General features: G+C 36.9%; 1 protein-coding gene across 2 annotated transcripts in view; it reads left to right on the top strand.

Annotated features, from left to right (window-relative positions):
* Window positions 1-2196: 2196 nt before the first annotated feature.
* Window positions 2197-27356, top strand: part of LOC132271004 (SAC3 family protein A) — a 29962-nt gene continuing 4802 nt past the window's right edge. Inside the window, exons 1-10 of one of the 2 annotated variants that reach the window (XM_059772222.1) lie at window positions 2197-2600; window positions 2763-2834; window positions 4360-5232; window positions 9695-10144; window positions 14381-14482; window positions 18345-18442; window positions 24487-24667; window positions 25442-25933; window positions 26064-26204; window positions 26374-26433. In XM_059772222.1, the coding sequence (XP_059628205.1) occupies window positions 2775-2834; window positions 4360-5232; window positions 9695-10144; window positions 14381-14482; window positions 18345-18442; window positions 24487-24667; window positions 25442-25933; window positions 26064-26204; window positions 26374-26433 (2457 nt within the window). In that variant the 5' untranslated portion in view covers window positions 2197-2600; window positions 2763-2774. Of the gene's footprint in view, window positions 2601-2762; window positions 2835-4359; window positions 5233-9694; window positions 10145-14380; window positions 14483-18344; window positions 18443-24486; window positions 24668-25441; window positions 25934-26063; window positions 26205-26373; window positions 26434-27356 lie in introns of those variants that run through there. The other variant, XM_059772223.1, reaches the window with a different exon arrangement.

The raw sequence follows: 27356 nt of genomic DNA, 5'->3' as shown, positions 1-27356 counted from the left end.
ACATTATATTGGAAGCCTAATCTAGGCCGGATACTTTGATTTGGGCGCCCGAGCGGAATGGGTCTTTTTCTGTTCGCTCTGCTTATGTTCTTGCACGATCTTTTTCTTCTACAGGGAGGGATCCATCGGCCGGTTTTCATTGGAGTGCGGTTTGAAGGTGTGCTACTCTCTCTAAGATCCAGCATTTCGGGATTGTCGGGGGCATATTCTTCATGCTGTTGTTTTTCGGCTTTTCCTTGCTTCTTCGGCATTGATGGTTGAAGCGTATGCCTGTCACCGTGCTATCTCTTGGGCTTCTTCATTTGGGTATCAACGCTTATGTTTTGAGTCTGACGCTAAGGGCGTGGTTGACGCTGTCCATGATGTTTCGAGTTGCCCATTTGAAATTGTTTCGATTTTCTTTGATATCCGCCTGGACCTTCAGTCTTTTGCTGTTGCTTCTTTGGAGCATGTTCGTCGTTCGGGTAATCAAGTAGTTTATGATATTGCTATGCTATCTAGAGTTCCTTTCCCTTTGATCATGAGCTGGTTCCACTTCCGCCACACATTTCTGCTTCTGCTACTTTGGATGCCTTGGTTCTTTCTTCGTAGTTCTGTTTTGTTGTTGGTTTGTTTTGGTTGTTGTGGTTCTCTTGTTTTGTTTGTTTTGTTGTTGTTTCTTTTGCCAGGCCAAAAAAAAAAAAGATTGGAAGCCTAATCTATACAGGTCAGTAAGTCTTAAATCCTGATCATTTGTAACTATTTGTCTCGAACTACCTCTTGTAGAAAAACTTAATAAATAAAGGAAATGTGGAAACTCGTGACCAAAGAAGTCTAAAGTGATTCCTCATTTTCATCCTGGATAGTGGGAATTTGATGAACAATGGACAGGTGGCTAAGATTCGAGGAGTCACCTTAATCAAAAGGTGAGGGTCACCTTCGATGACAAGTCGAGAGTAAACCCATTGCGAGGCATTCACGAAAGGGATAAAATGTTTAGTACCTATGGTTTAGTTATTTGGACAAGAGAATCAGCGACACATTAAATGCACTAGCCCATCGACAAGACTTACATTACATGCACACCATCATCATTATCTCTATTGGAGGCACCAGTTGCCTCGGGCCACCTGCTGGTGTCCCATATGTCAGGAGGTTAGGTAATGAGACCATCGATAAAAGAGGAGTTGGCCCTCGCGATCAAAGGTCCAGAGATAATATAAATAAATGCAATAATCGATCATTAAAGACAACAACCAAAAGACAGATAGACTATAACTCCTTAACTCAAGCTACCTAGGGTACTAAGCAATCACCTTCTCTTTCTCAAAAGCAAAACCCACGGTAGCTTGGATCTCCACTTAGTTACCGATTTCAGTATTCTTGACATACGTGGAATGATTTCCTCACATTATCAAGAACAACATTTGCAAATAAGTAACCATGTGTAATATATATATATATATATATATATATATATTTGCACACTTAACATAAATAACAAAAAATAGGTGAGCATAAATGAGTGTTTTAATGGTGCGGATTAGCCAGACAAGGACGGCTTGTTAAGGCCACAGTGAAGGTAACTGCCCTTATTGATTTTTTTTTTTTTTTTTACAAAATTACTTATAATTTTTATTAAAATCTAAAAAATGCTATTAAACATTTACACATACACAGTCTCATGTCCTATTAAAATAGTTATATTCTTATTTATGCGAGGAAATATGATTAGTTGATAACATGTTACTCAAGGTGTAAGAATTAATTTTGATTAGACAGAGAGTACCATACTATCATATTATATTATGGACATAAGGATGTGAACTTCCCACAAGAGTGGTTTCATCATGGAATATCGTGCCTTCAGTTCATCCATTAAAAATATGGACAATGGAGGTCTTTGGGTGGATATAACAAAAATTTATCTTCATTTATTCTTTCTCAAAATAAAGAGACATATTCAAATTTGAGTAATGAGAAAAATACAAAATTTTTAAAAACTATTTTATACAATACCCTCCCTTATTTCATCTTTGAGAGAGGAGTTGACATACATCAAAGTCATTATCAAAACTTTGTAAGAGTAGTTTTGTTATTACTATATATATATATATATATATATAAATTTTTTGTTGGAAATAACAAAAAATAGTCTCTCTAACCATTTACACTTGGGGATAAAATATACATATATATAATCTCTCCGCCTAAAACATGCCATAGGCGGTTAAGCCCAAAACCACCCCAAGCCCTTAATCACGACCCAACAAATACATTAGGCTGAACCACTCTCCCTCTTTCTTCCCCCCTGCATATCTCTCTCTCTCCTCTCTATTTCTCTCTCGCAAATACAATCGGAGTTCCCCTGTTGCTGTTTGTACGACATACATCGAAGTCTCATGAAAATTTGAAATTTGTTTATCATACACTGATTTGTTATATCTTTCTTATACTCGTATACACATACATATTTTGTTAATTTTTTATCTTATTTTTTGGTTCTTTGTGATCTCAAAATTGTTGTGTTTCGATCTACCAAATCTGCGGCAAAAAATTGTACTGCTTTCGAAAGTTGATTTCGAGTGCTGCGATTGACTGTTTTGAAGGGTCAGATTGATGTAAGTTGCACGAAGCCGATTAGGGTTTCTGTGGTTTATTGCAACTTAGATAATAAAATTATTATTTTTTGGACAAATTTACTATTTCCGTAACTTAGTGACGATATTAACTACCACCATGGTTTACTGAATTGTTCATTGCATTGTTTGTCGATGAATTAGGATGCTAATGAAATGATGAATCAAGGAGGTATTACTGACACCGTAACTACAGTGGACCCTAATTTGCTCGAGGTAACTATCTCTCTCTCCGTGTGTATATATATACAAGTTTGTGTGAATGTGTTTATAATTATATATTTGTTACCTATATGAATACATTTTTGTTTACATAATTACGTCTATTCAATAATTATGAATTGTTATTTTTGCTTATTAGGCTCACAAAACTTAGGTTTTGGGATGAAATCTAGTTAGTAACAGATCATAGTTGGAGCAAATGAATTGTTAAAAGAAACTGAAGTGAACATTGTTGTTTTTTCCCTTCCAAAATTTTGATGTTATGTATCTGGCTTTCATTAGTTCTATTGGTATTTGTATAGTTTGTTTTTGTAAAGGGTAGAGTTTTAGAGCAATAGAGTAAATTTAGGTTTCATGTTGCGACTTTCAAGTAGTCGTAATCAATCTGTTTCTTTTTTATCGCATTCAATGGTTTGTAATTTAAACCAAGGGTCAATAATTTTCAGTAAAATTCCATGGTGTTTTGTATCGACCCTGATACTACAACATCGTCCAAACCTTTTTGTTTTTTGCAATTGCTTGGGATGGGCTACATGAATCCTATTTTCCATCCCGCTCTATCTAAAGCCACGGTCTCAGTCACACCGTATGTTGTAATAGCCTTTCTTACTAAGAGCCCATTTGGGATTGCTTTTCAACTACTTAAAATCACTTTTATTTTGAAAAATTGCATTTAGATGTGTTTGGTAACCATTAAAAGCGCTTGTAATAGTTACCAATTTGAGCTCAGTGGAGCTTTTAAATGAAGCCCGGATTTTGAGCTTTTAAAATTGCGTTCTGAGTAACTCTTTTTCCTTAGACAATTTTGTCGTTTTTTATTTTTGTATAAAGACAATTACACTCCTTCCTTATAAAGTTGCTATTATCAAATATGGTAAAATCCTATTAAGGGATATTATTATAAAATTAGCGTTTTAAAAAATATTGTTTCACAATAAATTCAAAAATAATTTAATTGTGAAGATACTTAATATAATGTGTCACCAAACACCTAACATTCTTTTTACCAACAACAATAAAAGCGTTTATTTTATTCTGACAACAATGCTAAACGGGCTCAAACACTACTCATGTTAACTTTGATTTTCCTCTTCTCTTAGTATTACACTCAATGAAGATTGTCACTCTTCCTAACTGGCGCATTTAAAGGTTTACCGTGCACTTGTTCAAACCATTTTAACTGATTATCTCTCATTTTATTTCCAATTGATGCTACTCCACCCATCTCACGAATTTGATCAGTTCTAATTCAATACTTTCTAGTCTTACTGCACACCTCAACATTCACATTTCCGCCACACTCACTTTATGCATATGTTGTTTCCTAAGTGCCCAACATTCTGCCCATAAAGTACGACTAGTCTAGTAGCTGTTTTATCAGTCCTTTTTTCCTCTTCTGTACGTATATGCCTTTATATGCATTTGGTTTGTTGCCTTTATTCAATTATTCAATGCATCTTTTGATTGGTGTATCATTGAATGGTCATTTTAGTGACGTTATTATAATATTTTGGTTCAGAAATATCAGGTTGTTGATTCTGGCCAAGGACATACATCATCATATTATACCCCGTCTAGTGGCCCTGAGGCTGTATCATGGGCCATGCATAGGGCAGAGAATTACTCCACAGAGCACGGGATTCTTTCTAATTCTAGCTACCGCCAAGATCAGAATGCAGAGCCTCCCCCAAGGAACATTCAAGATGGCTCAGTCGTTGCCTCTCTTGCCTCTACTTCGAGTTCTGGAGCAGCAAATGTACCACAAGAATATAATAATTATGCAGTCTACCCAAATGCTGATGCATATGGATACAACAACACAGGATACACAGGTTATTACAATGGCTATCAGCATCAATCTAGTCAACAATACCCTCAATCTGTAGGAACATATCAAAGCACAGGTGCACCTTATCAGCCTCCCCCCTCATTTCAGAATACAGGGTCTTATGCTGGGCCTGCAAGTTATTCAAACACTTACTACAATACTGGTGATTATCAGACATCTGGAGGTTACACGAGTAGCGGTTACAGTAATCAGACCAACTTGTGGAATGAAGGAAACTATCCAAGTTACACATCTCATCAATACCTAAATTACACACAGGACTCAAGTGCTGCTTATAGTTCTACTACTGCGACTGCAACGACTGGAACCGCAGCTTCAGTATACTATCAGCCACAATATAAACAATGGGCAGACTATTATAGCCAAACCGAAGTTAGCTGTGCTCCTGGGACTGAGAACATATCTGCAACTAGTACATCTAATTTGGGGTGTGCTGTTCCTGGTGTTACTTCTGGGTATTCGGCTTCATTCAGCCAGCCTTCTACACCTTTCATCCCTTCTTGGAGGCCAGAAACCAGTTCTTCTGAACTGCCTTCAGCGCAGGTTTGACTTTTACTTCTTGTGCAGTTTATTAGAAGTTAAATGATTTCTTTTGCATAATTATCAAAAAAAAAAAAAAAAAAAATGATTTCTTTTGCATGCGTATGAAAAATGGATTCATTATATACATATATACACATAAAAACACACGTGTGTATATATATATATGTATCCATATATTGATTAAAGTAATTGTTTTTGGCCTTTTAAATTTGTCCTGTTAAAAGAAATTAATATTTGGGTGGATGTGGTGTGATAGCCCAGTGGTAGGGCATGTGTTGCTTGTGGTCAAAGGCCCAGGTTCGAATCCCCACTCCATCAGTCAGTATAAAAATAATTATTTAATTAAATTATTTTATACTATAAAAAAAAAAATTAATATTTGGACAAACCCAGGGATTATAGAAAAAAAGGTGTCCAACCTCCTTGGTATCAAATGGACCCTTGACGCTTCCATCCGTTTTTTTGGTCTCATTGATGTCACAACTGAGCAGTAGGTCTGGCATGAAGGACAGCTTTCTGTTGCAGGCCTAGACACAGCCGTACAGCACCTAAGCTGTCTACCCTTGTGACATGACCTATGTCAGCTCGCTCGTGCCAATGGTTGTTGCCTCACTATTGTTTTAGGGGTCTCATTTTCATGCTCACTCTAGGGACGCTGACCCACACAAACTTTCTACACTTGTTGGCAAGAAAAAGATCTGTTACAACTCTTAGAACTCTCTGAGGTCATTTTTGAGGACTTAATCTTGACTGTTTTTGGCCCAACTGGATGCAAATGAATTCCCTATGTAAAGGCATCCACATCCTTGATGAACGTGTGAGAACAAAACAATCCAACATTTCGAATAATGAAGCAAGACATTCCCTCCATCTCATATGTTTAACATATACACACGACTATACAATGTTCTAGAGTGTCGTATACATATATAAAATACTCTAGAATAGAAACGCCCTACGAGACGCGCTATGTGTCCGTGTCACTCCTTGGTAAGTGCTTGCATGACACTTGCTTGGCCTAACCTTCTCAAAATGTGGTGGAGCGTGAAATTTTGCTCTCCTTTTCTCTTTCCTTCATCGAAGTGGAAAAAATAAGCTAGAGATTACTTTGATTCAGCTAAATGTGTAGTTTGTCATAAATACACAAACGATTTTATCATCGACACGGGTGTCAATGTAATCTGTCCCGGTGGAACCTCGTCTTCCTCATCCCTATTGAAACGGGTTTGGCTGCACACTAATTGGGGTAGGGTTGAGTTTGGAAGAGTGTTAAAAACTCAAACCCACTCTGATTAGTAATAAAATATATAAATATATGCTATATTACTAGCTAGAAACTTCATTATTTTCATTGTTTTTGATGATAATTTTAAATTTTAACCATAAACTTGAGAAATTTGGTGACTATGATTATTAATTTTTCTTTGGAAATTTTTTTTTTTTAAACATATGCATGGTGGGGTGATTGGAACCACTTCCAAGTCTCTTCCTGAGCGTGTTTGGGATAGTGGTGACCCGCCCTGAATTTTTCCTATTGACATCCCTAGTTATCGACTATTCTAATTTTTTGATCATAAATCTTGTTTATTTATCATTTGTTTGCTCCTAACTGTAAAAATAATGCGACTTCCTATTTCCTATTCCTATGAATCTTAGAGTAGGGTGCAAACAGATTGGTGCTGGTAAATAAGCCCTGAAAATAGATCTATTGCTTTGGTTAGGATAGAGGTTCTAGGATTTATTAGCCTTGTAAATTGTCCAACAAACTTCTTTTAGGCGCCTTGTCCGAGTATCAGAAGAACTCTTGTTGATATCCTGTTCTTTACGCAGGTGGGAAGATTTGAGTTTGGTGTGCATTGTGCCATCGTGTTATGGCTAATAAATTCGTTTGGGGGGGATTAGTGAATTTTAGTTTATAATGAATACATTGACTTTGAATCACATTATTTGTTTTTAAATTTAGTTGACTATATATATATTTTCCCTAAATTAGTTGACTATATTTTGAAGAGTAAGGGAATTGTAAAGATACGGTGGATGTATGTAAGAGGTTGTTTGATGTCATTAATGCCTTTGCCTCCAATAATGATGGCAAGAATAGTTTTTTCATTATATTAAAATTAAGACGAATACACCGATTTTTAGGAAGTTTTTATTTATTTGAAAGTTCCTTCACCATATTTTGGAGAGGAAAGGATTTAATCAGACACGATGAAGATGTGTAGGTAACAACCGTTCATTAGGTTCCTCTATAAGGGTGTCAAGTAGACACGAATGACTTCCTACTTCTTAAAGCAATTTAAGGAATTTATCTAATAAGAGATACAATACCTTTCCTGTTCTTGAGTAGGGCTGATGATAAGTGGAAAGATTTAGAATGTTCTTCCTTGGTATTTTTTTTTCTTGTCTTATTTTTCTTTTTTTAATGTGGATGATGGAAAGATTGTTAGATGTTAAGTGAGCTTTACTTGTTTTGTATTGGTTTATGCCTGGTACAATAATAGAAAATAATTGTACTCTCAACAACTCCTATATGAGGAATATCCCAGTTCTGATATTGAGAATAATGAGCCTAATGTTAGTGTGATACATATATTCAATAGGAACGAGGTAGAGAATTCATTGCGAAAAATGGGGAACAATAAAGCAGTAGGACCGGGCAACATTCCTGTAGAAGCATGAAGAACAATAGGAAGGGTAGGAGTTGAATGTCTAATCTATTTAATAAAATTTTAGAGGAAGGTACAATGCCTGATGAGTGGAGAAAAAGTACCATACTACCAATTTACAAAAATAAAGGAGATGTACAAAATTGTAGCAACTATCGAGGAATTAAATTAATGAATCATACAAAGAAATTATGTGAAGGGTAATATAACAAAGACTAAGGAAAGAATGTACTGTGTTCGATAATCAATTTGGATTTTTGCCAGGGAGATCCACTACAGAGGCCATATACCTATTAAGGCAGTTAGTAGAGTAGTGTAGACGTAAGAAAAAAGACCTACGCATGGCCCCTGTGCAAGGATGACGCGCACAAATCAAGAAATGGTCCAAATTTTTTAACTTATCAAAAAATAAGAAAAAAGACCTACACATGGTTTTTATAGACTTAGAGAAGGCATATGATAGAGTTCCTAGAGGCATGATCTGGTGGGTGTATAAGGGAACTAAGACTAGGGTTCGTACTTGGGGGAGATGAATGATTTTCCTATAAAAGTAGGATTACACCAAGGTTCGGTACTAAGCCCATATTTATTTATGGTAACATTAGATGAAATAACGAAAGACTTGCACGGAGTCTTTCCATGTTGCATGTTATTTGCGGATGAAATAATGCTATTGGATAGTTCTACGGAAACTTTAACAAAAAAATTAGAAGCTTGGAGATATGCTTAGAGTCAAAAGGTTTAAAAATTAGTAGAACTAAAACGGAATACATGGAATGAAATGTATATTTAGTATTGCTATAGAGAATGATAATACAGTAATAAAAATTCAAGAGCAAAACATTACTCAAACTCAAAGCAACTATTTTCAATACTTAGGATCAATTGTGCAAAAAAATGGAGAGATTGATGATGATCTAAGTAGTAGAATTGGAATAGATTGGACAAGTAGAGGAATGCTAGTGGTGTTTTATGCGACAAATGAATGCCAATTAAGTTAAAAGGAAAAGTATATAGAACAGTCATTAGACCGACTATTTTATATGGAGCAGAATGTTGGGTGCTAAAAAAGTAACGTGAACAACGCATCCATGTGGCAGAAATTTGAATGATGGATGCTACTAATAACTGGGAAAGATTAGATTAATAATCAAAAGATTAGGGAGAAATTAGGTGTAGCGCCTATTAGTGAGATAATAAGATAGAGTAGACTTCGAGGGTATGGACATATTCAACATCGACCTATAGATGCACCGGTGTGGAGAGGAAGATTGATTTGCAGAGTGTAAAAGGCAAAGATGTTGACCAAAACTAACATGGAATGAAGTGATAGGTAATGATTTTAAAAAATTAAATCTAGTAGGAGAAATGACTTGTGATAGAAAAGATTGGAAAAAGAAGAGTCCATGTGGCCGACCTTGTTGGTATGGGATAAAGGCAAGAATGATGATGATGGTTGTGACAATAACAAAAAGGAATTGACTTTGGGTGTCATTAAGATGATAGGGAACTTATCCTATGTTATCTTTGAAAATCTATTAAAATTTATCTTATCAAAAAAAAAAAAAAATCTATTAAAATTTATCCTAAATTACTCTTTCCAATTGGTAGGTAATGATGTGTTGAAAACTTTGTGCATGTCACTCGGTTTAATGGTAGAATACTTGTTTATTCGCTCGCACCCATGTTTGAACAATTAAGTAGAGTTGTATATGTTTCACGGCATGTCATCAGACAGCAGAAATATGCTTTTTATCAGTTGATATTTTAACTGTTTTTGGTTTTCTTGTCAGCCTGGTGCAGTAAATAGTGGTGTCCATGATAGTTACTGGAAACATGTAGCTCCAGCTCTCACGAATCACAATATTAGTCCTCAACAACCACAGTTTCAAAATCCTTTGGATTCAAATCCTACTTATGGCAGCTTTCAGGATCAACAGAAGACTGCATGCCCTCAAGGACCCAATATGCAATACCCTGCTACCCAGCAGGTGCCTCAAAGTTATCAACCTTCCTTGCAAACTGTTCCACAAACTGTTCCACCCTTAGATTTGCACAGGGTAAGCAAACTGCAGATTCCAACAAATCCTAGAATTGCTTCAAATTTGCCCTTGAGTTTACCAAAAACCGATAAGGATAGCTCTACGACCAGTGCAACAGCAAAACCAGCCTATATCAGTGTGTCTATGCCAAAGCCAATTGACAAAGTGTCGTCTCATGATGCTGCTGATTCTCTTCTTAAGGTGAGACACTGACTTATTGTAAAATAACATTCACTTTATTTTGGCAACATTTATTTTTTATAATTGCACTGTAGATTTGGAGGTTGGCTGATGCAGTTGGAAAATTCTTTGTGATAAACCTGAAATTTTATATCTTCTGCTTAAGACTCATTTTGAAGTGTTCTGCCTTTTTTTTTTTTTTAATTCCCTTCTGGATAAGTGAAGTATTCTGCCTTTTGATCATCGAGTTGTTTTATTTCTTAAACTAGTCCAAACTCCAATGCAGATAGCCAAATGCTGATAAGATATATTATATGCAATTTGTTAATCCGAGAGAGATGTGGTTATGATTTCTAATTATCTAGTATCTGTCGGCTTATAACGTGTTTTTTGTTTGGTATGTGATCCACGGCATGTTGTACTGTCAACTTTTTCCTGTTCTCCTGCTAGTTCTTTGCATTTTTGCTACACCCTGCTTCTGCATTATTTTTCATTGTGAAATTGCTGACTTTGCATGTAGAAAGCCATACAAGGTTTCACTTCGCTGATAATTAAAGCATGACCTACGTACTTATTGTAGGTCATCCTTTTTATATGCATGGGTTATTTTCTATAGATGATAGATTTCCCCTCCCTGAATTATAGATGATAGATTGTATCATATTAAAATTTGTTACTATAAGCTTCATTACTGCAATAAGAAATATGTGTCTCCAACTATTGTTAATGTCAATAGCATAAGTTGTGCACATTTACTAATTTTTTTAAAAGCACACATTCTTTGTGCACAATATTGACCTCCTTTCTTTCGTTTTTTGTTTGATCTTGTTTCTTCACTATTGAGGCTGCAAATGAGCCTAGCCAAGCCAAGCCAAGTAGGAGCATGTTTGATCTTGGCTTGATCGTGAGTGTTGCCGAGCTCGATTGCTCATTTAGTTTTTGTTGAAGGATATATATATTTAAGTTACACCCTCTCTAACAACTTAAGCTTTTAGAGTAGATGGTTGTTAACATGGTATCAGAGCCAAAGGTCTCGAATTCAAACCTCACCGTCACCCTAATCAAAAAATTGAAAGACACGTGTCGGACCAAAAGAAGGCCACACGTGAGGGGGCGTGTTGAAGGATATATATATTTAAGCAACACCCTCTCTAACAGCTTAAGCTTTTAAAGTAGATGGTTGTTAACAAAAATCACTCTCACAAATCACTCCAATCATATTTTATCATAGAGTAAAATCACTCCCACGTCCCACAATATTCTTAGAGCAATATTCTGTGGAGTAATTTGAGGTTCCTATAATAATATTCTCCAACAGTTTTAAAAGTCGAGCTCAAACTTGAGCTCAAGAGTTGAGATCAAGATTGATTATGAAAAATTAACATAGCTGAGCATAAAGGAATTAATACTCATGAAAAAATATATATATTTTTTCCAAAAAGATTTTTAGAAAAAATGAAGATACTTCCTTTTTAAATTTTTTTTTTCTTCAGAGACGCTAAAGCAATTTGATTTTTTTTTTTTTTTTTTTTTATCTTATTTAAAAAAAAGAAGAAAGTCATTTTCAAAATTGTGTTCTCCGCACTGGACTGGCTTAAATATTGAAACACATATCATATGTAATAAAACAACTAATTAAAAAAAAAAAAAGAGAAAAAAACCAACTAGTTGTTGTGGTTCCGTAGACCCTAATAAAGAATTCCTGACAACCCAAAGTAATCAATGAACTATCAAAGAAATAATGAAGTGCCTGTCAACATTGAATTTAAACAAAAAGAAAAGCCCCAAATTAAGTTTAATCAAATCAAACCCAAAACAGAATGGCAACCAAAAAGCAACCGATCAATAAAATACAACAGATGATATCTAATATCAAAAATCAATATATACATCATTACACTAAAAGTTTGTGTAAGAGAGGAAATTTCAAGAGAGAACTCACACAGAATCCTAGGTTTTGGAAGGAGTGGCTTGGGCAACAAAGTGGTGGAGCCTTGGAATTTCGATCTTGTTGGAGAGAGAAGGTGAGATCAAGAGAAGTTATTGAAGAAGCTGAGAGAAAAGGTATGCTTGAGTTCCCGTGATGTGTGATGTTTGGAGAGAGAGAGAGAGAGAGAGAGAGAGAGATCTGACTCATCGGGGGATGACGATCACTGTTTGCCGGTTGTAAAGTGGTTGATGACCGGAGAGACGGGAGTAGAATAGTGAGTTTTGGAAGGGGGATATTCTGCAGGAGGCACAAGTAAGAAAATGAGATGAGGTTATTAGGGTTTTGATTTTTTAATTGTATTTATATGTCTTCTTTAACGAGCCCATCGAATTTGTTCACAAACATTAATGAAGTAAATGAGCCGAGCCAAGGGTTTTTTGGGCTTAACTCCTTTGATAAATGAGCTTGGAAATTTTGTTTCAGCTCGGTTCGTTTAGTAAATAAACAAGCTTGAGTTGAGCCCTTATCAAGTTGAGCCTGTCCTTGTCATGAACAACTCGGTTCATTTGCAGCCCTATTCACTATAGATCTTAAGCTAAGAAGTACTTTTTACTTTTTTTATAATGTCCTTTGCTTCTATTTATTCTATTTCTCTGAATTTTAATATAAAATTAGGGGAGGGTAATACTGGAGAACTACTCTTAATGTGCACTGAAATGTGAGACCTGTAAGTTTCGTAATTATTTGTGCTTTGTTCAAAGTGGCATTATTTGTGCTTTGTTCAAAGTTGAGCCTGTCCTTGTCATGAACAACTCGGTTCATTTGCAGCCCTATTCACTATAGATCTTAAGCTAAGAAGTACTTTTTACTTTTTTTATAATGTCCTTTGCTTCTATTTATTCTATTTCTCTGAATTTTAATATAAAATTAGGGGAGGGTAATACTGGAGAACTACTCTTAATGTGCACTGAAATGTGAGACCTGTAAGTTTCGTAATTATTTGTGCTTTGTTCAAAGTGGCATTAATTAAGGAATGGAGGGGATATAAATTATGTTACTAGTGAGATGGATGTAAGTGAATAGCTCTGGAGGAAGGAAGGGGATCAAATGCTAGGCAAGATAGAATAAGGATTGTACATATTATTGAAGTTGGGATATTCGCCCCAATAGGGGCTGGCTGAAATAAATTTGACCTGGTATTCATCTACACCACGCATTCAGTGACTGCACTAGTATGGAGTGATGAAGTTAGGGACTAGAAGGGAAAGAGAAAGCTGAAAAGGACATGTTTGTCATGGTGGTAGTAGTTACCAAGATAACACCAAGGCATGGTTGTTGGGGCAAATGAGTTGTGTTGTTGAATGTGGCATTCATTTGAAATGAATGTATTCAGTTTCGCAGAATGTTTGTCCTACAAGAAAAAAATTTCAATGGTTGAGTACAAGAGCAGCCACTTTTGCAAAAATAATGTTAGGTTAGGTATACGCGCTTTCAATACAATGGGCCCTAATTTTGTCAGATGTTGCATGAGTACATGAAATGTTAGGATTCCCCTTAAATTGCATTGCAATACATGTCCTGTCAGCTGTGCATTTCTATGCCTGGGAAATCATAACTTGTAGTGTTAAAGTGATGTTACGATTTTTTGGGTTCAGTTATATACATATGTTGGACATTTGGGATTCTTCCCTGGATGCTGTACAGGCTAAGAGTTGGTCAGCATGTTTGATTAACGAGGGCTCTGCTTTTGTTAAGTCCTTAAGCTTAGAGTCAAAGTGGATTGATCTGTTTCTCTATTACTCTATTTGGTTAGGAATATCTTGCTTCTTCTTCTCCTCCTCCTCCTCCTCCTTTTTTTATTTTTATTTTTTTTCCTTCCCGCCTTCTATTTGATGTTAACAACTTTCTTTTGAAAATTGAAATTATTTGAGTAATTATAAGTATAATAAACTTTAAGGTGTTTCCTTTATCAATAGAAGTCAGTCATAGAATTTCATTTTGTATTGCCTACATATTTCACCTCCATTTACGATTCTACTTTGAAGGACTGGGAAATTTCCAAGTAACAGTCATGGAATAACACTATACGTATTTGATGCCCATATTTTTATGTTTTTCAAATGCATAGAGCAGTCAATCTGGCTGAATTGAATTATTTGATTGGATTTTAGAAAAGTGACCTTTTACTGGGGATGTTTAGTTACCAGAAAAAAAAATTGCAGATAAAAAAGTTTTTTATACTTATTTCATATCATATTTTCTATTTGAGTTGCACTGGATAGAATGGAGGATTAATGACTAATGGTATCACATTGTGCTGCTTAAAGCCTGGTATGTTCCCCAAGTCATTGCGTGGTTATGTGGAAAGGGCTTTGGCTCGATGCAAGGATGATTCACAAACGGCAACTTGCCAAGTTATCATGAAAGAGGTATGCCATGATACCATTAATGCAAAAAAATTTCTGGTTGGTAGTTATTTATCTTTAATTAATTAGTTGTGGAGATGGATAAACATGTTGTGTTCTCGTGCGTAGTTGACGCAGTAAGTTCCCATGCATAACTACATTACCATATTGTTTGTGTATTTGTGAGTATGTTGATAAGCTATAGAGAATAACATGGTGAAGAAAGTAATCACGCACTCCAGCCCACCCACCCTCACGCACACATGCACAAAACCCCCACGGTAGAAAGGGTCTGCTTCACCAGCAATTTCGTGCATCTTTAACTAAATTATGGTGGTTCCTATGTCTTACGTGGTTAAAAGAGGAATACCACACTAAGTGGAGGAATTGACTATTGGAATTGAATAATTGATGTTAAATGCTTTTGTATTTCCACGAAGTTCCCCTATTCTATACACTCTCGAAATTTTTTTTGTGATTTGAGTTCTGCTGGCAAATGTCCTAGACTAGACCTCATGCTTATTGTTTCTGCTTTACTATGCCACGGTTTGTTGATATTCATGCAAAAAATCCAAAACATGCTTGCAAACATTAGGTCCCGGATAAGCAATATAGTTTGTTGGAATTTTGCTTGCCAGTGCTAGTCCCATCCATGCTGGGAGAGAATGATTAGAGACAGACCTTACCTTCATATTATTTTTTTTTACAAAATGACTTTCTGGCTAACTTGAACCAGCATCCTCAAGCGTGTCAACTGTCAGCCCAAATGTTCACAATTGCCCCACCCCCCCCTCCCCTCCTCTCTGTGGACTTTTTCTTGTATTTTGCGTTACTTTATCTGTAGCAGTAAGTAGGTATAGTATGAAGTAATTTATAATTTTGTCAATGTTGCCCTCCAATAGTTTTTCCTCCTCTGGTTCTGATATTTTACTATTTTTTCCATGTTAGGATGGATTTGTCCTCCAATAGTTTTTCCTCCACTGGACCCACTACTAAATTGTATTTTAGGAACTCCAGTATTTTCGTTCTCCATTTCAACAAAAATGATATAGAGATTGTTTCACTCTTGAACTTTCTCAGTGTGAAGACTACCTCAATCAATATGTTCCCCCCCTCCCCCCTCTGTTGGTAAATCCTTCTGTCTCTCTTTCTCTTCCAAGGTAAATCATCATCCTCATAATTGTTGTCTTCTTCGTCATGGACTCATGGTGCTCATTATTATTGTCTTGTTGATTTATACATGATCTATACAAAGAAATGTTTGAGTTGCTCGTGGACCTCAAGGCACAATGAGGCACCAAGGGAGCAAGGTCTCCTGGAGCCCAAGTACAAGGCGGATAGAAGTCAGTTGTGTGTGTGATAAAATAAATATTCTATTTAAGTATAGGGAAAAAAAAGAAGATGCAACACAAATTAATCAAGATCAAATAAAGGAATTATCATTTTTTTGAAGTTTTATTTTTTATTATCATATTACTTCTATAGGTTTGCTGAACTTTATCTGTTCAGGTTGCATTCAAATTTAATTAAATCAATGTTCATTTAGAACATTTCATGATATACAACAACTAATCGACAACCAAACTTAGATAATCAAGTAAATCAAAACGCAATAATCCCTTGCATATGCATTAACTAAATCAAATCCCTTTTAAAATGTGCAACATTAAAAATTATCACATTGATTTTTTTTTTACATAATTATGTTAATATAAAAATTCTCGGGTTCAATTAATGTAAGCAGCCAACCATATGTTCATGAATTCTATCAAATCTACAACATCCCTTGAGCTTTGGCCGAATTACAACTTAAAAATAAACCAAAGGCTTGTCATTTTTTTACAAAGAGCCCCTTCTGACAGATTTGGTCTCTTTTTGAGGTGAATTTACTCAACTACCCTTAATATTATTGTTAAAATGATAATGACAAATGACCTACAAGTAAACAAAAGGTTTGTCATTTTTTTACAAAGATCCCCTTATGACAGATTTGGTCTTTTTTTGAGGTGAATTTACTCAACTACCCTTATTATTATATTGTTAAAATGAGAATGGCAAATGACCATTTTGCCCATACATATGGCTCAGACAATTTTTTTTTGGTTTCCCTTCCTCCAATCCATCGTTCTCTCTCCTCTCTTCCTCCTCTTACCACCTTAACCACGTGCCCCTCCTCCCTCCGCCACTACCACCAAACCACCCCTTCTCTCTCTCCTCTTCCTCTTAAGAGGTGGTTGAGAAGCATGGACCCAGCAACTGGTCCCTCATCTGCAAATCAATTCTGGGTCGATCGGGAAATTTATGCCGTCGACGGTGGTGCAACCAGCTGTCGCTGCATGTCATGTCAGAGGAGGACGAGACAATCACCATCCTCCGACCACACCACCACCTCTCACCACCACCCCCAACAATTGCCACCATTTCTCAGTCGCCCACCCCATCCTGCAATCGCCACCACCACTCAACCTCCTACCACCACCACTATCTCAACGCCTTCCAAATCCGTATTTCTACCATTGCAGTACGAGTTCAGAATGGTTCGTAGCCCAGAGCAATGGTAACAGGTTTTAGAAGTGCGTTTGATGAACCCAACACCACGACCTTCACCGACCTATTGGCGTTTGATAAGGAATTTGTTCCAATTGCAGAACACCACCATTCCCAATCGGAACTCAAGAACACCACCGTCGCTGATCCATTCGAACCCAACACCACCACCATCATCGAACATTGCTGACCCAATTGGAACCCAAGAACACCACCATCGCTTACCTAATCGGAATCCACCACCATCATTGACCATCGCTGACCCAATCAGAACCCAAGAACACCACCATTGCTGACCGAGTTGGAATCCAAGAACACCACCATTGCTGACCCATTCCAACCCACACCGCCATCACCAATCCATTCAAACCCAGCACCACTACCATCATCGACCCATCTGAGATCCTCAAGTTCCATAATGAATCATATTCTTTTACTCGTATATATAATATATAGGGATGTTATTTATAATATATTGACTTCTGTAATTTCGCAAGTATTAGGATGAGTTTCTGTTTCTGGTGGTGGTGGGTGGGGTGGTGAGAAAAAGAAAGGGAGAGAGAAGGGTATTTTTGTCTCTGGAACAAAGGGTTTTTTTTTTTTTCCTGTAATTTGATGATACTATAAAGGATTATAGGGTCTTTTTAACTTATTAGTTGATGGTAATTTGGTGACTTAAACCATTTTTTCTGACAAAAAGTACTGGTTTTGTACGGAGGGGAGGTCTTTGCAAAAAGGGGTCAAACCTCGGGCACACGCTGCCAAAAAATGCATAAGTTTCATCTACTTGTTATTATGCCAAACCTCAGTGGAGTTCAGTGTAGTTTACTCGAAATAAGAGGCCCGTTCTTTTTAAGCATAGGGTGTGCTAAAAAGTGTGAACCTGGGAGTTTTACGTATTTTGACTCAAGGGGCCGAGTCTTGATGGGCTTGATACTTTTTTGGAGCGTAGACGCGTGTTTAACAACTATGCTCACGTCTCAAGTATCCCTTGCGTTAAAATTTCAAATCTAAAGTTTTTGTTTTAATTTTTTTGGATTACTGCAAATTGGTTATGAGTTAATTTTAGGTTTATTTTTTGATATTTATTTTGTGCAGTCACTTTTTTGCTATTGGCAGTCATTATGATAGGGGAATTTTGTTTTGTTTTTTGGGGAAAATAATTTGATCCCTGGATTGAATTTGTAGATGTATGTGCAAGGTTAATTAGTAACTACATTGTTTCTCTGTTGATTTATATCACTATGATACACTGTTGCTTATAGTAATCAATTTTAATACCTCAGAGTGACGTTAATAATTTAGTACTAATTATTCTAAGTTTATTATCTCCAATCAGGTAATTACCAAGGCAACTGCTGATGGTACACTCTATATACGAGACTGGGATACCGAGCCCCTCTTCCCACTACCAAATGCAGATGTGGCTGATAAAGAGTACTCTCTCTCTCTCTCTCTCACCCACGCCCACACCCACACCCGCATTCTTACTTTTCTATTTTTATTTTCATTCAATTTACCTATTAGTGCACCACATTGTTGGGTACTGGGGAGTAACATTTGTAAAATCAAACAATAGAATCCCATCATGTGATGGGTACAGACCTACCTTACCATGTCTCCGTGATTGTAGCATTTGTGACATGCTATGCCTCATCTGTCATACATTTCCAAAATAGTAGCCTTTATGGCATATTATGCTATGCAATGTCTCCATGGCGTGGCCATCTCTCACCAATTGTCACCTCCCAATTTCCAGTCCTTTTTATGATGTACTGTATAATATCTGTGGCTAGCACATAATCTTGTAGGATCGCGAGAGGTTTCATATCTCCACTATATACTCCTCCTTGGATGATTCACAATGGTACCCAGTTAATGCACACATTACATTGATTTTGGACCTCCAGCCATGCTTGTAAGAGCAAAGTTCTACATTCAGAGCTTGTTCCTTTGGCTTAATCTACCTCCTATATTGTTTAATCTCCTACAGTTGGCTCAATTCAACCTCCAGATTAATCTCCATTATTCCATCCTACCAAAATCCATCTCTGAACATGTGCATCTGGACACATTTTTATGTTTGTATGGTTCACGAGGACTGATGTGATCTTGAGGTTATTATTTCAGAACGGGATTTTAAGGTTTTTGTTGCTTGATGCACAAAGTACCTCTATTCTCTAGGACAGGAACATGTTTGTCACATGATGCTTTACACAAGTTGTCCTGGCATGTGCACTAGCTGCTGCCACGTGTCCTTTGCACTCAACTAGTTAAATAGTGGATGACTCCTCTAGGGATGGCAATGGGGATATCCTGGCATGTGCACTAGCTGCTGCCCCGTTTAACATAACTTATTCCCGTACCTGTCCTGAACTTGGGACGGGTGTCATCTTCAACTCCCATCCTTGTCTACGAATGGAACAACCAACCCCGCCCCCTGTCCGTCCAGTCCCGTTTTCAGAAGCCCTAGTTTGATACACAGAGACAGTTAGAGAGAGATAGAGAGAACTTTATTTCTTCAGTTTCTTATAACCTAGAATCTACCACAAAACTGGGCAAAGACCCCTCGTTTTCTTCGGTCTTATTATTAACCAACCAACATGTAAAATCAGAGCATGGTTTAGGAACTCATCATTTTCCACTAAGATGGTATATATAGATAGTATTTGTGTCATGAGAAATTTGTGATGAGTCACAAGTTTCACGTTCTTGTCTTGGTACATTTCAATCAGCTGTTGCGATTATATAGTATTTGTCTCTTTAGAAATTATACTTCTAGAATTATATGGGAATCGCGTTGAAGATGCTAGAATTTGGGTTTCCAGAATTACATGCTTTAACATGTACAATAAATGAGTGTACTGTACACACCCATACATACATGAAGAAGAATAATTCTAAATTGATTGATTTGATAATGAAACTCCAAGTCATGGAATAAAACCATATATATTATTGTATGTAATGTGTAAGATGATTTTCAAATCATTCAACATTTTTTTTTTTCTTATTTGCTTCGAGGATCTGTGCATATATACATATTATTGTTCTCTTTATATACGTGTAACTCATTGCTCAATATATGTGACTGGGGAGAAAATATTTACAGTGTGTTTGTATAATGCTTAGATGGTTTACTTGATGACCATTGTCGATGAATTAGTCATTGCTTAATTTGATATTAATATTATGATTGGTTTGATAGCCGCCTAAGTGGCCCAACTAGATGGCTTATTAGTATTAAATTTAGTAGTAGACATAATGGCATTAACTCATGAATGATGATTATGATATGTTGTGATATTCATGAATATGTTGAGTTTATTTAATCATTTAGATATTTGGGTGAATTACCCTGACACCCCTTCAGGTTTTTTTATTACCTACAGGCTACAGCTTAAACTTATAAATTTTTTTTGGTCAACCTCCCCTGAGGTTTGGTCGACCCTACCTATACCTCCCCTGTTTTTAGCTCAATTAAAAGAATAAAATAAAATACTGAGAAAACCCTTTTTTTTTTTTTTTTGATAAGTAATATGCTGAGAATACCCTTTTGTGCAGCTAAATGACAAAATAAACTTTATAGACAAGATAAAATGACCATTTGAGCCATATTATTTTGCACACAAAAACCCTTACAATTTTAGCACACAAATCACATATTACTAATGTATATATTATATATACACATATATAACCAACTCCACCACCGTTGGCTCCTCATTGTCACCGCCTCCACCACCACTGCAGGCCCCCATTGTTGCCACCTCCACCACCACAACATTGCCCACCACGATCTCTCTCTCTCTCTCATCGCACGCCCTCTCAACCACACAACCCATCCATACTCTCTTCCCCTGTGCAACCAATCCCTCTTTTTCTTTCCTGATTCTGTGGTCTGTAGCACCGCAATCCCTCTCTTTGGGATTTTGTTGGATTCTTATATATATATATATATATATGCAAGTGTATATGTGGGCATTGTTTGTTCGAAGTTTGGGATTTTCAGAATCACAATCCGGATGCCGAGTTCGATTTGGGATTGTGAGTTCGAGCTTGGGGATTGAGTTCAGAATCAAAATCAATTTTGGAAGTGTGTTCAGCCCTAGTTTGAGTCTTGGAATTTTGGCTCCGTGGGTATTTTGGTTATGAGGGGAGAGAGACTCTTTGTGGGTCTTCTTCGAGTGGTGTTCCAATTACCAGGAAAAATCCACAACAGTTGACTTATATACCTCATGTACAAGTGGGATTTGAGTTTTCTTAGGTGACCCTTCACAGTGGCGATCAGCTACGTTGACGAACATACAAGATGTAAGTTTTAAAGTTTCATTCAAATTACAAAATAACCATTATTAAGCAATAGAAAATTGTGTGGTGGAAGTTTTCTGCGGCACCATTATCACCCCAGTTGAACAAGTTGGTTCATTTAATGTTAAATTACTAAAATCATATAATCAAGATAGGGCTGTCAATGTAATTAAAACAAGATGATTCCTTATACACCTGACCTATTGTATTTGAATCTGGTTAGAGATGGAAAGTATCACATGTAGGATAATGGATGATCCCAAAAAATGTGCTAGTGTGAAACCAAGGCAGTCTAGAAGGTTCTAGACGTACTGTGCAAAGGATAGCGAAAGAGAGCTAGTGCATATTGGGATCACAGAGTGCTTTTGATAAAACAGAAAATTGATCACTAAATTTTTTATGAATTGAACTTTAAGTGCTGAAGTTTTAAGCCAAGTCACACAATCCTTCTCAACGGGTGTCGCTCTCACTCTCGCACGCGCTCTGACTCCTATTCTCACTATTTGTGACTTAGTTTTGCCGCTTTCACAGTCCTGCCCTCGAATTGGCTCTCGCTCACGCTCACGCTTTATGTGACTTGGGGTTTAAGTAATTATTGTGAATTGAGAACTTTTTTGACGCTTGTAGAAATTTGAGGTGTTAGGCAATGGGAAAGATCCGTGTCACTTAAAATTTCACCTCATTTTAAGTGGAACATAATATTTTAAGTGATATTCAAATTGTGTTATCGTGCACACTTAAATGGATATCACATCATTGGGTGATGTATATAATAATGATGCTTATATGTATTTATATGTATAGCTTCATTGTGTGATTTATTGTTTAATTAAACAGAAAAGTCATCTTTGGATATCCTATACCTACCCAATTAAAAAATACAGATCACCGCTTAATGTTTACTTAATCACTCGAAGATTGATTCCGTTAGGGGAATTAGAATTTTCTAGGGTGAACTACTTTGACAACCCCCGAGGTTTCCCTTTATTACCTATAGACAACTTTTTTTAAAAAATAACCAGGTGTGTCAGAGTTGGATTTGTTAGTGGTACAAAATTACCAAACTAAACCCTTATGTAATACAACTATTGCATGTGTCATGCTGACCTAAGCAACTCAAAATTTAAAAAGACGAAATCACCCTAGCCCACTTACACCATCCCTCTGCACTCAACCACCACCACCCCTGTGTTCTCTCCTCCACTGCCATCACCTCCTCTATCTTCTCTCTTTAATTGTAATACAAATTATATATATAAACTTAAATACAAGGTTAATTTATGTGTATGTAAATTTATATAGTATTGTGTGTGTGTGTGTATATAAGCCACAATACATAATAGCCTATATACATATCAATTGTGAGAAGCTCACTTGTACGAACTGGGAACCCAAATTTTGAAGTGTTTTTGAAAATTAATTAATTACAAATTTTAATTGTTAAACTAAAGATTCTATCATAAAATTAGATATGGACTAAGTTTGACAGATTACACACATTTTTTTTTTCTTAGTTGGTACTCACACACACATGCCTCCGTGGAGGCTCGAACCCCTAACCTCCCTTTGAGAAGTAGAGGCCTGATACCACTAGGGCACTTTGATAGATTACACATATTTCCAAACATGATTTTTTTGTTTTTATGTCTATTTTTCAGATTAAAAAGAACAGGCTTAGATTATTGTATTACTATCCTTTGTGCTTGCCCCTTTTATTGATTAGATGATTATCCAAATTATTAACAGACCTTTGCAATTCTAGTGCTTTAGACATTGAAAAGGTTGAACTGAACATAAGAATGTAGCGCCTTGTCTAGAATGAAGAATTGCCTAACTGGTTGGTTGATTCTTTTAGTGTTCTTGTTCCAGTCTATACTATCCATTGAAGCAGGCTTTGTTGGTTGCCACTTATTCATTTACCCACTACTCCCGCCTACAAGGGGTGCTACCGTGCTAGACAACCTATGTCATTATTTTGCACAAAGTGGCTGCTATCGAACTCGAACCCGCATTCTCACTTGTTATCCCTAGCTTTTATTGTTGCTGCAAGCAATGACCCTCGGGTTACCACATATTGTTTTTCAAAGTTTACCTATACCATCATGATTACAAGTAATTTCTGTGATCGTCTTATGTGTCGCTATTTTTTGAAGATAATGAGACTGCATAAAAAATAGTCTTCCTAAAGTTTCCTTACACAAGCCATGTCATGACCCACCCAACCTGTGTAGTTATTGTCCGCTTTGCACGCTCTCTACTTGGTGTTCATGGTTTTCAAAACGCGTCTCCAGAGTTAGGAGGTGTCAACACATATAAGTGTTATCAAACCTCTCCCCCACAACATCGCAGTCACCCCCTCTTGGGACCCAGCTTCCTCACTAGCGTACCCTCATGGACTTATGCACGCTCCTCCCATTTTCTATTAGGGATCGGCTCTGATACAATTTGTCATGACTCGCCCCAACCCGTGGAGATATTATCCACTTTGCACACAATCCTCTCGCTGCTCATGGTTTTTCTCAAAATGCGATTACGTAGTTAGGAGGTGTGTTGACAAACCTCTCCCCGCTGATCCCTAACCAGAAATGGAGGAGCTTGCACAAGTCCATGTGGGTTAGGCCAGCAAGGACGCTGAGTCCCAAGAGGGGGTGATTCTGACGTCCCACATCGCCTGTGCCCGCCGGGGGGGGGGGGGGGGGGGGGGCAACTATGTAGACGTGTTTTGAGGAAAAGCTGTGAGCACTGAGAGGAGAGTGTGCAAAACGGACAATATCTACATGGTGCGGGTGGGTCGTGACAAGCCACTTGTCTTGTTCCTCTCAAATTTGAAATCTCTCTCCCCTCCACATATTGCCATCTTAATGATTACATGCGTGGTAGTGAGTTCTTAAACCCTATAGAAATACTAAATAAATTCCTGTGATAGATATTTTATTGCATTGGCATTCAATCGATCCACGTTTATATCTGTATATGAGTTAGGAGATCTGTAAGTCCTTGTTCAGTGTTGGATTATTGAATCGCAATCCCTTATCATATATGTGCTTGATATTTAAGCTGTTGACGGTTTTTGTTGCATTTCTCTTAATTGAGGATTAGAATCAATATTGTTGGTGAAGAAGAAATATCCCTTACATTGTTGATCCTCAAGTGTTCATGTTGTTCTGCAGTGGTTTACAGTGTTCAACCCCCGTTTCTTCATTGTTGAAGACCAAAAGAAGTCCAAGTAGGCGGGCCAAAAGTAGGTGGGAACCTGTGTCAGAGGAGAAACCAGTCGACAAATCAGCACCTGTCGCTCTTGATACTTTAAAATATGCCGGTTGGGTTCATTATAATGAAAATAACAAAAAGGTATTCCTTTGTTCTTTTCTCTTTGCCTCTTGCAATGCAAAGGTTATTGACAATTTTTTCTCTATTTATTTCTTTCTTCATGCCTTTTTTTTAAAAAAAAAATTATTTTTGCATTTTTATCATTATTTTATTGGGGGGTGGGTTTTGTTCACGTCTTATTATTGTTATATATATATATTTTCCTTTGGCTGTGCTATTATGATATGGCCTTATGATTATTTGTTATTGGCAGTTCTTTATTATGAGTTGGTGTTATGCTTTCTTATCTTAGCACTGACTCATTCTAAATTATGTTGCACGAGCCTTCAAATTGCGTGAACTACTCGTGTGGGACACGCGTGACTTTTGAACATGGGTATGAGGTGTGTTATAGATGCCTACTTGGACATGCACCTAACATACCTAACAAGCATGTACAATGATTTTTTATTTATTTATTATATATATATATATAATTTTACCTAGAACACTAATTATGTTCCTTTGCTTACGCTATTACTTTATAACAAGTGAAATGTCGATATTGAACACTCTGTTGCACGATAATAATATTTTACTTTTTTTTAAAAAAACAGAAAAGAAGAATACTTAATAATATGAGTATTTACTTGTGTTCTGTGTCCTTAGACTTGTGATTTTGTTCAATTGACATTCAGACATATACCCGCACCCAACACGCATACCATCCATGTAACATATCATTGGATGTTGGGAAGTACACATCTGGTCTAAATGGTGCTATATAGTAATTTCATTTTATTAATCTGTGTGCAGCTCTCAGGTGTAAAATCAGAGAACAAGGACAGTTTGAGCAATATAAAGTTTTTGTTATCAGAACAGAGAAATACTAATAGAAATTCCCTGAGACCAGCTAAGAGGCAGCGTTTTGGTGATGGTATGGATGCAACTGACAATGGTGATGCATCCAGTGATAGTGACAAGGAGCAAAGTTTAACAGCATATTACTCCGGTGCAATAGCACTTGCCAATTCACCGGAGGAAAGAAAGAAACGTGAAAATCGCTCTAAGCGTTTTGAAAAGGGACATGGAAATCTAGCAGAAAATAATCATTCGAGACCAAAAAATGTCAGAGCTGGAAACTTGTACACTAGAAGGGCAAGCGCATTGGTGCTTAGTAAAAACTTTGAAGATGGCGGTATCAGGGCTGTTGAAGATATTGATTGGACCACCCTTACTGTCAAGGGGACCTCCCAGGAGATCGAGAAACGCTATTTGCGTCTCACTTCTGCTCCGGATCCTGCCACTGTAATTTCTCCCGTTTCATCTTTTCTCTTGACATTTGGAGTTGAAAATGAAATGTTAAAAAAAAGTTCAATTGATGGGTTTTTCATGCATAGTTTGCAGCTTGCTAAAAAAAAGAACACTTTGCTTGCAGGTGAGACCTGAAGAAGTGTTAGAAAAAGCTCTGCTTATGGTTCAAAATTCTCCAAAGAATTACCTTTACAAATGTGATCAGTTGAAATCTATTCGACAGGATTTAACTGTACAACATATAAGAAATGAGTTAACGGTCAAGGTATATTTCATTCCTGATAGTGCTATCTGGGTTATACTCTCTTTTTTCTTGCACATGTACTTGATTCTTTATTTACTTTATTGATGGATGCAGTCTTTTGCAATATTGGACTTTTTTTTTTTTTTTTTTGGTTTGCTAAAATAATTATGTTTCATACATTTTTATTCAGGTTTATGAAACTCATGCTCGATTAGCAATAGAAGTTGGAGATTTGCCAGAGTATAATCAGGTTGGTACCTACTGTTCTTGGAACCATTTTGACTGAAATTTCCCCATTTTCCATGTTTTGTCATTCTGCTCCTTGTTAATATTTTTAGCTGTTTCTCATTCTTGTTTTGGTCTTCCTTTTGAGATTTATAAATTATATTATGTGCCGTCTTCCTAGCCCAAAGAATAAAAAGGTTAAGTGCCAATTTTTGTTTGAGAAATAATAACTGGAATCATTTCCAGTTTGCTATTAGCACCTGGCCAACGAGTCTGATGTAATGTCTTTCTCTTTATAAGACCAAAAGTTGAAGTCATAGCATTGGAGAGTAAAAAGTAGGTAACAAAACAGGGCCTGCAGCCTGCTTTAGTAGATGGTACTTAATTATTTGTGAAACGATGCGGAAATATATTTCAATGAAGTATGAATATATACGAGCAATACCCAGTGTCCTAGTTGGTAGAGCGCCCAGCTCCCCAAGCAGGTATGCTCATGTTCAAGTTGCCCCTCCCCTAGTTTGCGGGGGGAAAAGGAAAGACGTATGAATATATACAATTTGTACTGTTCTACATCTCCTCTGGGAGAGAAGTTGCTGGCAATTTTAAGGGGGATGCCTTCTTCCTGTGTAGACGCAAGGAGGCCTTCTACACTGTAGGAAGGGTCTTGACATATGTTATCAGAGCCAATCCCCAACAGGAATTTGGGAGGAGCATGCATAAGCCATGAGGCAAGGCAAGTGAGGACGCTGGGTCCCAAAAGGGGGTGATTGTGACATCCCACAACACTTTGGGTGGTTGGGTGGGTGTGTTGTTTTGCGTGGGTGTGTTTGGTTGGGGTTGTTGGGGGGGGGGGGGGCGGCGGGGCGCTGGGGTAGGCTCTCCTACATGTGTAGATGTGTTTTGAAAATTGTGAGCCCTAAGAGGGTGCAAAGCGGACAATATGTGCAT

This window comes from Cornus florida, unplaced genomic scaffold (genome assembly GCF_030987335.1).
Source record: "Cornus florida cultivar Cherokee Brave unplaced genomic scaffold, ASM3098733v1 CherokeeBrave_3.0.0_Hap2_Chr08, whole genome shotgun sequence".
Classification (NCBI taxonomy): Eukaryota; Viridiplantae; Streptophyta; class Magnoliopsida; order Cornales; family Cornaceae; genus Cornus; species Cornus florida.
Note: the sequence above shows the minus strand (reverse complement) of the source record. Positions and strands in the feature narration are given on the sequence as shown.